This window comes from Coenobita brevimanus, chromosome 94 (genome assembly GCF_032717465.1).
Source record: "Coenobita brevimanus isolate Jiangsu-jjx chromosome 94, ASM3271746v2, whole genome shotgun sequence".
Classification (NCBI taxonomy): domain Eukaryota; kingdom Metazoa; phylum Arthropoda; class Malacostraca; order Decapoda; family Coenobitidae; genus Coenobita; species Coenobita brevimanus.
Genome location: NC_137047.1, coordinates 40,831,282 through 40,846,185, shown reverse-complemented (window position 1 = coordinate 40,846,185; position 14,904 = coordinate 40,831,282). Strand labels below are relative to the sequence as shown.

Below are 14,904 nucleotides of genomic sequence, written 5' to 3'. Positions count from 1 at the left end.
CTGTATCTCGGTAACTATCAGGTGGACTGGCTTCATATCACGCAGAAAGATAACGTATGTGTCGTAGTTGATGCCCGTATACTTAAATCTGCCATATTGTCTGTAGGTTACGAGCTATGACCATATAAGAAAAATCTGTCTTGTTATAATTAGGAATCATCTGGCTGAATTCTCTTCACATCTGACAGAAAGATATAGTATGAGCCCTAGTTGTTGTCCTTATATATGAGATTGCCACACTGCCAGTATTTTACGAGCAATTTCAATATAAGGAAACTGATCTGTAAATAGCTGTATCTTGGAAACTGCTTACTGGATCATCTTCATTTCTTACAGCAAGATAGCATATGAGTCCTAGTTTATGCCCCAGTATATGAAATTGCTATACTTAATAGTCTGTGGGGGATAAAGGCTTGTTTGCTTCACCGGCACTATATACGGCTACATGCAATACTTTTTTTTATTAACTCTATGCTTGGACATCGTATAAAATGCATTACAAACATTGACAAAGTGACTAGATATAAAAAAAAAAAACTTAGCGACTGATAATTCATGAGACATCACTATCATCACCATCATCATCATCATCATCTTCCGATTTCCAACTAATTCAGTGGGGTCGGTTAAACCCAGAAACAGGAAAATCTTATTGTATAATACATATATATATATATATATCATCATCATCATCATCATCATCAGCCGTTGACGTCCACTGCAGGACCGGCCTATCCCTACCGAAGCAGGGACGATACAGCCAATGTATCTCTACCTATAGGCTTTCTATTTTATGAAGGCGGTTTGGGTGAGGCCTCCTAAGACCACACCGCTAGCTCTGTTGCCACATCGCCGCCACACACGTGCTTCTCTCTCTCTCTCTCTCTCTCTCTCTCTCTCTCTCTCTCTCTCTCTCTCTCTCATATTTATACTTATATTAACTACTTCTGTTTTCATTTTCTTTATTTTTTTTCTCATGTTTTGAATTTTGATGGGCAAGCTTCCATGGGGGGAGTGACCGAGTATGGGCCGCACACACAAGGCTATCTCCCGTGTCACTTCACTTGACAACGTCGCAAAAGCAACGCTGACAAGTCTTATGGGATTTATACTATACTATTACATCTATACGGAGTATTTAAAATTCATTTATAAGTAGTTACTAACTTAAAATAGGAGAGAGAGATAGAGGGAAAGAGAGGTGAGCAGCGTAATTACACGTGTGTGGCGGCGATGTGGCAACAGAGCTAGTGGTGTGAGGTCTTAGGCTGCCCCACCCAAACTGCCTTCATAAAATAGAACGAGTGTAGTGGCTTAGGCTGTCTGCTAGAGAGTGTATGTAGGTTGAGAAGTGCTTATGAGTGTGACTGTAGTGTTGTAGTGGCTTTGGATGTTTGTGTAGTCTGTGAACCAAGTGTAATCGGCCCGCCTTAAGCCGATTGAGTGCAAGCATACTAGTATGCAACACTGGTTCAACCACAGCACCCCTTGTGTCCGCCAAAGTAACAAGTGGCTTGGTGAACGCTTCCCAAAGTTTTTATAACTCTGGTGGGAGGCAAACCTGCGCTCGCCAGCGTGCGAATCGCACATTCTACCACTGTACCACAGAGGCTCTCTCTCTCTCTCTCTCTCTCTCTCTCTCTCTCTCATTCAAGACGTATTGGACGTGCCCTCTCCCCCTCTCACTCTCTCTCACTACACATTTATTTATATATGTATATCTATATCTATCTATATCTATCTATCTATCTATCTGTCCTTCTATCTATCTACCTGTCTATCTACCTTTCTATCTATCGATCGATCGATAGGTAGATAGATAGATAGACAGATTTGTATGTTTATGACAACAGTATTGCATGTGATTCACTGTATATGAATGTTGCGTTTGTGTGTGAGTATTACTCTTTCTATCCTTCCATCTATCTACTTATCAATCAGTATATACATAGAGAGACAGACAGAGAGACAGATGGCATGAAAGGTCGAATAACTTTTGGGGCGAAAATAATAGACGCAACGAAATCTGCGTGCAAAATAATGGCAGAAAGCGAAATTCACGTTTCGTGTTCCTCAATCACCCTCACAGCAGGCCTCACAGCATAGCAAGCGGTGCCTCGCGTGTCCAGATTGCACTGTGCCAACAAAGCCATTGCCACACTGCGTTCCGGACAGTAGCGCAGCATCCACACAGCGTTACCACAAAATTATCGTTTTCTGTAAAGCTCAGAGCGGATAAAAACAAAATTAGATTTTTTTTTTTTTTTTTTTTTAGGAATCCAGGAAGCTAATGTCGTTTTCTGCCCAAAAGTTGTTCCCAGAACAAATTATGGTCGTTTTTCGCTCAGTGAGGGACTTCAATCTTCCAACTTTATATATATATATATATATATATATATATATATATATATGTGTGTGTGTGTGTGTGTGTGTGTGTGTGTGTGAACTGATGGGATTAGTCTACACGCATGATAACTAATGTGAGAGAGAGAGAGAGAGAGAGAGAGAGAGAGAGAGAGAGAGAGATTTAAGAAGATAGCTTTTATTATTTTATAACCTTCCAAGGGACTAGTCTCTCTCTCTCTCTCTCTCTCTCTCTCTCTCTCTCTCTCTCATCATGTTCTTCCTCTTCTCCTTTACCTACTCTCCCCTCTATTCCCCTCGGCTAACATTTCTGTTTCCTCCCTCTTGTCCATCATCCCCATTCCCACCCTCCAATCAACACTTTTCCCTTTTGCTTCTCATCTTATTTCCGTTTCATTTTCCCTCCTTCCTCTCTTTCTCCCTTTTATTGTCTTGTTTTTCTATGGACCTATCTCGTTCCATTTAAGCGCTCATTCTCTCTCTCTCTCTCTCTCTCTCTCTCTCTCTCTGTAAAGTACTAGATCAATGGAAGCTCGCTGCTGTCATCTATCTTTATAAAGAGAGGGTAAAAAAACTGCCATAAATTCCCTCCAAAATGCCTAACGTTAGTTATATGCAAAATTTGGAAAAAAAAAAAAAAATGAGATAAACGTTTTCCATAATAATCATAATTTAACAACAGATTATCAGCACGGATTTTTTAATAACAGGTCATGCTTCACAAATGTACTTGGATTTTTATCAGTAAGTGGAACACAAACGTAACGTCGGATGTCATCTAAGGTGATTTCTAGATAGCGTTTAATAGGGTCCTTTCATCTAAGACTACTAGAAAACCTACAGAGAAAGCCTACGGCCTCTCTAAAAAATTATGTTCATGGATTGATGATTGGCTAACGAATCGCAAGCAGCGTGCAACGATAAATGGTGAATCAACATCCTGGCTGGACATAACAAGTGGAGTTCCTCAAGGGTCATTTCTAGGACTAGCTCTTTTCACTGCTTATGTTAATCTAGAAAATGAACTCGTTTCTAAGGTAACGAAATTTGAATATGACACGACATGTGGCAGTAAAGTAATTCTGAAAGGAACCTGTGAATCAATACGAAACGACCTGGATAAGTTAATAAACTGGAATGAGAAATGGCAGACGAAATTTAATGTTCAGTAGTGTAGATAAATGTAAAGTAATGCACTTTACCGACAAAAGCTTTAAATATGATAACTGCATGTTCGATAACTTACTGACGGAATTAAAAGACGAGAAAGATTTAGGAGCTATTATCAGTAACAACATCAGAAACCCAAAATACTGTATAGTAGTCATTAACAAAGCAAACAAAATGCCTGGCTTCATCGTATAGAACTTACATCATAAAATGCCCGACGTACACTCTACCATTTGTAGGTAATTTGTCAGACCACATCTAGAATACTATGTGCAGTATTGGCCCCCGAGTCTTATTATGGACAAAGACAGCGTCGAGAGAGTACAATAAAGAGTCACGAAGATGATCCCATTGCTGCGAAATTTACCCTATGAAGAGCGTCTAAAGAAACTAAATGTGTTTTCTCAAAAAAAGCTACGACTCAGGAAAGATCTATTAAAAGTATTTTATATTCTAAACGAATTTGACAGTGTTAGATATGGTAATTTACTCGAAATATGGAATGACACGGTGACCAGAAATAATGAAGTTAAAATTAAAAGCAAGAAATGTAGCAATAATATACGGAAACATTACTCAAAAGTTCGCATAGTGGAACAATGGCTCGCATAGTGGAACAATGGCATATGTTATCAGTAACAATACAATAAGTGCAAAACTACTGATACTCCTAAAATTCTGCTAGACTTTTAAATATTTTGACACTATAGGCTGGAATTAATATAGTGCTTTTATTTCCAGGTTTAAGTGTATGCTGATAAGTGTCAGACAATTGCTTAATAACAATATTGTGTACGGTCTTTCGTTTCAGAGATGTAGAATAGAGATTACATAATGAACAGTCGTTCCTCTTCTACCTTTCCTATTAAATTTCCGTGCATTTTCTTTGTAACATTTTTTTTTTTCTATCCCTTTCCAGTCGGTTAAACCGGATAATGTGATGAGTGGGGGAGAACCACTGAGCTTTATAACTCAGTGGGAAGAGCCTTCCTCTTTTCTATACGTTTCCCTTTCGCACTAGTTAGATCTTAAAAGAATTGGCCTTTTTTTTCCAACAGATAATTTCGTCATGGGCCAACAGGTCTCCTAATATCTGTACTTCCTATGTACTCCTATATAGCCTCTCTCTCTCTCTCTCTCTCTCTCTCTCTCTCTCTCTCTCTCTCTCTGTATATATATGCACATATCTATTCATCTGTCCGTTAATCTGTCTATCAAAGGAAAGGAAACAGCAACAGACTTGTTGGTCCTTATGCGGCTGTTTGGTACATGGAAAGTTATACGTAACAAAACTATTCTGTTGGTTAAAGACAAGGATAGAAATGCATGAAGGCTACCCCCTACCCACCAAACTCTCCAGCCGGGGTCGGCAAAAAATAGTGAGAAGAACCACCATGAAGCACAGAAAACATCACATGGAAATTTTATAGGATAGATGGAAAGGAAATCCTATTCTTCAATATCTACCTGAAAAGGAAAGTAACATTAAGTCAGCAGTATATAGCACAATTGTTCTGCGGTTGTATCCTCCAGGCTCTGAAAACAGAAAAACGTTGTATATACAACAGAATTGTATTATTCAAGAGTGAACATGCTTAGCAGAGGTTTAAGTAACAGATACTTTTCCAAGCTATTTTTAAAGGTTAGTAACGCATCAGAGTTTACTACACTGAAGGGCGGTTTGTTTCATTCATTTAAAACACATTTAAATGGGAAATGTTTCGCTTCGTGGGACAGAATATATTTGCCGATAATTTTTTGCCCATTACCACTAGTGTAATTTGAGCCATCTATTGTGCAATATTTATCGGTGGCCGTATTATCGTGTCCTTTGAATATTTTGAGTACTTGAATAAAATCTGCTCGTAACCTGCGTTTAGTTTAAAGGGATTCAGAGCTTTTAAACGCTCCTCGAATGGTTTATTTCTCAATATCCATAAGGTACCCTCTTTGTCTCTCTTCGTTGCACTCTCTGAAGTTTTTCCGCATCTTTTTTGTAATAAGATGACGAGGACTGGACGCAATACTCTAAGTGTGGGCATAGTACAGTAGAGAATTAAGGTGACTGACGTTTTCATATTTGTATTTGAATGCTCTACCAATGATTCCAGTTAGTCTGTTGGTTTTCCAAATGGCTTTTGCACACTGTTTGCTTACTCTCAGATCATCAGTTACCATGCTTCCTAAGTCATTGTCGTGACTGACATTATGTAGCTGAATATTGTTCATCGTGTAACTGATAATTTCATATATATTTCCAATGTTTTCCATACTACATTTAGTAACATTGAAACCCATCTTCCATGTATGGGCCCAATTAAACAATATATCAAGGTCACTTTGAGTTGTCTGCCTCAGTAGAGATGTATCTGCACTGTTTCCAGTTTCAGTATCATCAACAAATTTGGATATTTTACAAAATAAACCATCATCTGTCTCTAATTTGCCAACAAAAAGTTAATCAATCTGTATCATATATATATACATATATATATATATATATATATATATATATATATATATATATATATATATATATATATATATATATATACAATGGGAACCAATACTGAGCCCTATGGCACTTCACTGATTCTTTACCATTTAGTACGACTCTGTGTTTACGTCATGTGAGCCAATTCTCTATCCATTTGAGCACATTGCCTCTGACCCCGAGCACCTTTATTTTTTGAAGTAGTGTTTTATGAGGAAGTTTATCCTTTTCTTCTTCTTCTTTTTTTTAAACTGAGATAGACGATGTCAACAGATCTGGTCTCATTGTAAATACTGAATACAGTATAAAAGAAATCCAAGAGATCTGTAAGGCAAGAGTGATTGTTCCAATAACCGTGTTGTGAAACTTTGATGAGATTATTTACGTCAGTAGGGTTAACAAATTTCTCTGATAGTATTTTCCAGCAATACACACACCACTGAGGATAAGCTTATTGGATGATAGTTTTCTAGCTGAGATTTCTTGTCTTTTTTTAAATATTGCAGTTATATTGGCAAGTTTCCACTCATAATTAACTTTACTATTTCTCACTGATTTCTTGAATAGCTAAGTTAGTGGCTTACATATTTCATCTACTCCTGCCTTCAAAATGTGCCAAGATATTTTATCTGGCCCCGATGATTTTATTTTCATTAAGTTAACAATGGCAATTCATGCATTAGTTCACTAAATGTAATGTCACTGATGTTACCCTTATCTAAGACATCAGGAAAAGCTGGAAGAGTGGAATCTCTGTCTTCAATTCTAAATATAGATACAAATAAAGTGCTAAGAAATTTGTCAATCTCCATTTTGTCAGAATGCTATCCATTAGCTGTGACCGGATGGCCAATGTGAGTGCTCTTAACTTATTTTTTCTTATGTAGCTGAAAAATTCCTTAGACTTGTATTTACTTACACAAGCAACACGAGCTTCAAAGATTTTTGTTATATATATATATATATATATATATATATATATATATATATATATATATATATATATATATATTGCGTTGTGGCGAAGGTCATCGTGTTTATTTTTATTAGTTTGATTCTTTGTGGCAATATTATGTTTGTGTGCAATTTTTAACTGACAGGCAGTGCGTAATATCCATATTGCACCATTTGGGATTAATATTTTCAGCAGGCCGTCTGTTCTGAACTGGAATATATAATGTGGCTGATTTACTGAGAATATCTGTAAATAATTTCCATGATTCATAACCATTTACTGTTCAGACAGTGGGATTCTAGTCATCAGAAGAAACATTTTCCTTTAATTTCTGAAAATCCACTCTCTTATAGTCGGAGACTTTATCGTAACTAGCACTGGAATGGTCGCCCCTGTATTTAAAGGTAAATTTGATCATACTATAGTGAGTAGTACTAAACTCATCCTCTACCGCAACATTACTAACAAAGCTTTTTGATGTGGCCATAACCAGATCTATTATGTTACCTCCTCGTGCTGGCCAGACTCCGTGCTGGTACAATGAACTTTCTTACTAGTTTGTGTACATTTCGAACCCTTTGTGTGATACAGGACCTCTTGCCATTTGGCAAATGATAAATTCAAGTCACAAATGATTACATTAATTGGGGAGCTATGTATTTCAACAGTTTGGTTGTAAATTTTCCTTTCAGTGTTACTGGACTGTGCAGGTGGACGATATATTAGCCCAAGTATCATATTACTACGGGATTATTTCATAGCTGGAGATAATTACTGTTTTTTCCTGAAATAGGGCTTAGGAACTACAATTGGATGAAGTCCCTAATATATGTATAACAGAACACTGTCCTGTATGTTATTACTTCTCTCACTACTGAAAATGTTGTAACCTAGTATGTTGTATTCTGCTAAAGAATCAGGCCGTTCAGTGTTGAGCCATGATTCTGTTATGCCTATTTCATTATAATATTCAGCAAGCGTATAAGTCTAAGAAAATTTATTCCACAAACTACACACACTCATGAGAGTAGCCGTAATGTCCTTGTCTCCATTAGTCTGTCTTCTGTTTTTGATGTCAACGTGAACTCGTATGTAGGCCTCGTACGGGAAGTGTTATTCTTGCGATGAGAAAAGAAAAGTACTGTATCATCTAAGAGGCGGCCAAGAAGAGCAGTGCCAATGTGTGTGTGTGTGTGTGTGTGTGTGTGTGTGTGTGTGTGTGTGTGTGTGTGTGTGTGTGTGTGTGTGTGTGTGTGTGTGTTCTTACCTAATTGTTCTTACCTAATTGTATCTTTACAGGAATGAGTCAAGCTCATACTGTCCCGTGTCTTAAACCATATTTATCGTACATATCCTTAAATTTGTGAATTGTTTTGGCACACACTATTTCATTCGGTAGTGCATTCCACTGATTAATTGTTCTACTTGGGAAACTAAATTTCCTTACGTCTTTATCACCTCTCTCCTTATGCAGTTTTTTGCAGTGTCATCTTGCCGATGCTTCCTCATCGGTTAAGTAATCATTTATGTCTATTTTCTCCTTCCCTGATGTGCATTTATATAGCATAATCATGTCACCTCTTTTCCTTCTCTCCTGTAACGTTGGTAGATTCAGTTTATTTAGTCTTTCTTCGTAGCTTAGATCCCTTAAGCTTGGTACCCATCTTGTAGCGGCCCTTTGAACTTTTACAATCTTGTCTATGTGTTTTTTGAGATGAGGACTCCAGACTACTGATGCATACTCCAGGGTTGGTCTGATGAATGATGTTATTATCTTTCTTAGCATGTTTTCATTTATGTATGTGAACGGTATTCTCATATTTGCAAGCAGTGTATACATGTTCCGTACCTTCTCACTGATGTAGTAAGCCGGAGATAGTCTGTTATTGATAATCACACCTAGGTCCTTCTCTCTTTCTGATGTGTGTAGGGTTTTATTTCCTAACGTATAATCCCAAACGGGTCTTTCTCCATTTTTACCAAACTTGATTACTTGACAATTGTCCACACTGAATTCCATTTGCCATGTATTACTCCATTCATGAAGTTTATTTAATTCTTCTTGTAGCTCTTTACAAAAGTCTGTGTTAGTAATTCTGCTTTGTATTTTTGCATCATCTGCAAACATATTTAGGTAGCTTTCATTTCCAGTGTTACTGTCTATTTCATTTATATGCACTAAAAACATAATTGGTACCAGCACTGAGCCCTGTGGTACTCCACTAGTCACTTCTTTCCATGATGAGTAATTTCCCCTCTCATTTCTCTTTCAATGAGAAAATCTTGCATCCAACAATACAGTTTGCCTCGAATTCCTCCTTGATGGTTACAGTTTCCAGAAAAGTCTTTGGTGTGGTACTGTGTCAAATGTATTCTTGAAATCTAAATAGATACTGTCCACCCATCTTTCTTTTTCCTGTAATGTGTCTGTTACTCTGTCATAGTAGCTCAACAGATTAGTAACACATGATTTTCCTTTTCTGAAACCAAACTGTCTTTCTGTTATCATATTGTGTTCTTCTAGATGATTTACCCAAGCTTTTCTTATAAGCTTTTCTAATACCTTGCTTACAACACTGGTTAGTGATACTGGTCGGTAGTTGAGTGGATTTTGTTTATTCCTTTTCTTGAATAAGGGAACAATGTTTGCTATCTTCCAAATATCAGGTAGTTTACCTTGACTCAAGGATTTCTTGAAAATTAAAAATAATGGTTTACTTAACTCCTTTGCACATTCACGTAGTACCCAACATGAAATTTCATCAGGACCATTTGCTTTTCCTTTGTCTAATTTACTTAGCTCCTCCTGTATTACTTTTTCTGATGTTTGTTTATCTGGTAGTATGTCTGGGCATGCATGTTCCACATAATCCCTCCCCAAAATTTTTTTCCTCTGTGAAAACTAATTGGAAATTCTTGTTTAGTGCTTCACAAATATCCTTCTCTTGTGTATACAGTAGGTGATTCCCTCGTCCATAATGGATTGTATTTTATCTTTTACCTTGGTTTTGCTTCTGATGTAGCCGTAAAATAGCTTCGGTTGATCACTACTTTTATTTATGATATCCTCCTCAAACTGTTTTTGGGCTTCCCTCCTTATTCTTGTATAATCGTTTCTTGCCTGCTTGTAATTATTATATGCCCTTTCACTATTGTGTCTTCTGTATCTATTCCACAACATATCTCTTTTTCCTTTTGAGTTTTACATTCTGTATTGAACCATTTCTTTATTTTCTTTTCTGCTAGTTTGTGCTGTGGGATGTACTTCTGGACTCCTATTTCATAAAGTTTACAGAATTTTTTATATATAGCATTTAAATCTTGTCCTGTAAGCTCCTTTCCCCAATCAGTTTCTAAGAAGTACTTCTTTAGGTCATGATAGTTTCCCTTTTTATACTTTAGGCTCTTTTTGTGACTTTCATTGCTGTTAACTATGTCATATGCAATCATGAAGTTGCAATTTAGTACTGCATGGTCGCTTTTGCCGAATGGAGGGTGATATATTAAATTGTCAATATCGTTTTCTTGCCTAGTAAATATAAGATCTAGCACTGAGGGTACATCGAGTCCTCTTTTTCTGGTGCTTTCCCTTACATGTTGCGTTAGGAACAACTCTTGCACAAGATCCAGGAGCTTTTGGTCCCAATAGCTTTCTTGGCTTATTATATCTAGAGTATTCCAATTTATATTTGTATTAAAATCTCCAGTTAGTATAATTCTTTCCGATTTCTCTTCCATTTTATGTAGTAATGCTCTTAAACTCTGAATTGTAGTCTCTGCCAGGTCCTCATATTCGTCTCTTTCCCATTTGTTTGATCTGGGTGGCATGTACAACTTGGGTACAATTACTTTCCCTTCAGATGTATTGATCTCTACTGCAATTAGTTCTACTTGTGAGGGTATATCTAGTTCTATTTCTTTGACTTTTAGATTTTTCTTAGTTAATATAATTCCTCCTCCTTTTTTTAAGTTCCTATCTCTTTTCCTTATATTATATTCCTCTAAGTTTAGGATGTCATTTGATATCCTTGGTGTTAATTTTGTTTCAGTTAGGCATATTATATGTGGTTCATTTTCTCTGACATAATCATTCATCTCTAATAATTTAGATACCATTCCATCCACATTTGAGTACATCAACTTAATCATCTTGTTTATATACTTGTCATGACTTGGTTCTGCTACCTTCCTCCTTTTTATTCCTTCCTGTTTATGTACCACTTTCGTACCTGCAATCCAATTACTTTGTAAAAAAAATGTATTCTTCTCCTCCTCTGATCTTCCCTCATTTTTTGTTTTTGCTTCCTCCCTCTTCTCTTTCAGTAATTCCAGTTCCTCTTGTGTTAGGCATCTTTTTATCCATACATTTTTTAACTCCTCTTTTTCCGTAAGATTTTGCATTTTTTAGTATCTCCTCCACGGTGTTTACACTCTGGAAGGTTACCTTTAGGGGTCTTGACTTGCTTCTCTCGTATTTCCACAACATTTTGTGTTCCTCTGTGTCTTTACAGCAGATTTCCTCTGATACTTCTTTCAATATGCTCATTACGTTTGCCATCTCCTTTTTGTCTCTTGTGATCTTGTTTTTTACTTCTTCCTCATCTATACCAGTGATTACTATAGATTTGTTGATATCTGCTGAATCTCTGACTAACTTAAGATTGTTTTGGATTATTCTTTTCAACTCGTTTTTAATGCCTTTTTCTTCCACCCTTGTTTCTAAGTCTTTCTTACTTTCACCATTTCAGCATAAGTGGTTTCCACATCATTTTTGTAGCTTTGCACAGCTTCATTCACCTGTGTTATCTTCTCCTCAATGTCACTGCTCAGGTTTATCAGACTGCTTGCTTGCCTAATTGTCTCTGTATCATTTTTTAACTCTTCCATAATACTCTTGTGGTTGACTACTGTACTTGCCATTTCACTAATTTTCCTCCTAAGTGTACCCACTTCTACTGTTAAGTCATCTATGGTTGTGTCTTTCTTGCTGACTTCCTTTCCTAATTTTTCTATTCCTTCCTTTTGCAAGTGCATCTGTTTCTTAATTTCATCAATCTCATTCTGAAAAGCCATTTCTAGTCTGTGTACTCGTTCCACCAGTTTATTGTGAGTCTCTTTTCAACTAGTTCTTGGTAGAAATCATCATCCTGCTTTCTACCTTTATCCCTTGTCCTTTCCAAATTTGCTTTACTAAAGTATGTGGTCATCCTGCAGTACTAAAAGCACATATACTACTTACATTCTCTGGTGCAGTCGTAGACTAAGCAAATGATCAGCTGATTGTGCACATTCTTGCGCTACTTTGTTTTCTTTTCTGTTTGAACAAGTCTTACTTAAAACTTCTTTTTTATATTTGAAAACCATATAGTCTAACCTGTTACAGAGCTTGACTCATATAAAGATACTAATTTAGGTAATGCCACTGGCCAAGTTGGCCAGGTATGCAGTGGTGTCGACGTGCGTCTGCTCTCCTCGGTGCCTAGTGTGTGTGTGTGTGTGTGTGTGTGTGTGTGTGTGTGATCCTTTGGTTTCTGTGTATGCATACTGAGTACGTTTATTCTCTTTGTGTGTGTGTGTGTGTGTGTGTGTGTGTGTGTGTGTGTGTGTGTGTGTGTGTGTGTGTTGCAATTATTGTTATTATTGTTGTTGCTAGGGCCTTGAGTCCAGGGAACATCATTTTCAAGTTGGTGTTGCTGATACCTGATGATTTTACGCAAATTATGAAGAACTAAAGTCTCGAAAGATTATATTGTCTTTAATCTCATCGTTCCAGTTCGATTAGTCAAAAATAGGCAGAATAAGATTGTTTGGAGGTGACAAGCATTATAAAGAAAAAGAATCCCAGGGTTGAACCAGCTAGCAATGTTTGGTCAAGTTTGAGAGTTTATTTGTTATTTGTAATGTGGGCGCGTGCGTATGTACAGTATGTTTCTCTCTATATGTATGTATGAATGAAATATGTGCATCAAGTGAAGAGAGAGAGAGAGAGAGAGAGAGAGAGAGATGAGGGGAGAGGGTCTAAGTGAGAGGGTGCTTATAAGCGAAATGGAAACTAGCCGGAGTAGGTGAGATGTGGTAAGGTAGACAGATATAGTTAGACAGAGAGAGAGAGAGAGAGAGAGAGTCAGTCAGTCAGTCAGATGGTTGAAAGGAAGGGAAGGGAAGGGGGCTGGACGAGTTAGCATGAAAGAGATTCTATATATATGCAGAGTTTGTTTACCCTTCCTGTGTTACGCATTCCTTTTACCTCTCCCCCCCCCCCGCCTCTCTCTCTCTCTCTCTCTCTCTCTCTCTCTCTCTCTCTCTTCCATAGCTCTACAAAACCTGAAAATGAATAGTGGTGTGGAATTTCGTAAGAAAGTACGCCAGCTCGATCACAGGGTTGAATAGAACAAATTTATATGAATTTCGTTAAAATGAACTTTACTAACTTTCGTAAAGACTCGCAGTTGCAAAAACACCCTTAACAATACCATTTAAAAAGTTCTAAATGAGATAACCGTAGCGTGCATTCAGTATAGACGGTGGTATCAACGCTGTGATTGAAGTTTGCAACACGTTAAATTTCTGATCCTTTGGGCATCTTAGTCATTCCGAGCCTAGAGTCGGAATTGTTAAGAAAATAGTAGACAATACCCCATCATTCTCTGTCCATTCATAATTCTCTGATAATTACCCCAACTCAGGCCTATTTCTTTTTGATAACGCTACCAAGTCTGCCCTAACCCACTAATGCTGCTCTAACACTTCTATCGGTCTTCTAACTCTGACCTAACCTAACCCAGCTCAACCTACACCTCCCCTACCTGGGTCCATTTTCTCCTCTAACATTCTAATAACTTTACTATTTCTAACGCTTCTCTTCCTCTTCTAACTTTTTCCCAACCTAAACGAATTCAACTTATGCTTGCCCTAACCCAAACACTTCTCCGAACTCTCTTTTCCCCAATACTTTTGTATCTTTCATAATTTTTATTTCCCTATTCTTTTCCCACACTCCTCAGTTATATTTACTTAAGTCAGTTATATCCTAACAAATTTAAGCTTTGTACGTCAGCAGATTACTTGTCATCCGTTTTTTCCTAAATACTTTCGCGTACTTTTCCATAACTGTTCTCAGTCCTGAGCTAACCAAACCTACAGTAACCTCTCATAACCTTTGTGGCTCAGTCTAACCTTCCAACTATCCTTCCTTCTCCCAGCCCAAACTCTCTGCTAGATCAGTCCTACATTTTCTAAAACTCTCCTAACTCCATCTCTGTCCTAACTTTCTACTCCCCTATTCGTTTTAATTCAACTTACTGTCTCGTAACCCCCTAACTTTGCCCTAACCCCACTAACTTTCACTTTCTCTCTCCCGTCAGCGTGAAGGGTGATCCAGGGGGCGGGTTCGTGGTATCTCGGCTGTACGTAGCGGACGCCACACCTGCAGACTCTGGCACCTACACCTGCTGTTACAACGTTACCTGTGCTGCTGTGCTGGTGCATGTGTTGGCAGGTGAGGTGGAGAGAGAGAGAGAGAGAGAGAGAGAGAGAGAGAGAGAGAGAGAGAGAGAGAGAGGTGAGGAGTTCAATGACCGGGGTGAAGGATGAGGAGAGGGAAAAATGTTGGAAAAAGTGAGTGAAAAGAGTGGGGAAGGAGAGAGAGGTAGGATAGAAAGTGTTGAAAAGGGAGGGAGTGAGAAGTGGTGAGGAGGGGAAGTAGGGAGAGGATGTAAGAGGATGAGAAGGACAGAGAAGGAAGAGTAGAGGGGAAAGGAATTGAAATGAAGGTGAGTGGAAACTGATGAGGGAGAGGGAGAGCGGCAGTGGATGGAAGTGGGTTTGGGGGAGAGGGAAAGAAGAGGGAAATAAGGGGAAATGCGGGGGAAAGTGAGGGGAATGAGGGCGATGGAGAGAGTGAAAGATTGTGGAAAGGGAA

The 14,904-nt window shown here is 37.9% G+C and overlaps 1 protein-coding gene across 1 annotated transcript in view; it reads left to right on the top strand.

The window, feature by feature from the left end:
* LOC145412893 (uncharacterized) overlaps window positions 1-14,904 on the top strand; it is a 99,162-nt gene that overhangs the window by 36,416 nt on the left and 47,842 nt on the right. The window contains exon 6 of the mRNA XM_080282689.1: window positions 14,348-14,481. Coding sequence (XP_080138815.1) covers window positions 14,348-14,481 — 134 coding nt within the window. The remainder of the gene's footprint in view (window positions 1-14,347; window positions 14,482-14,904) is intronic.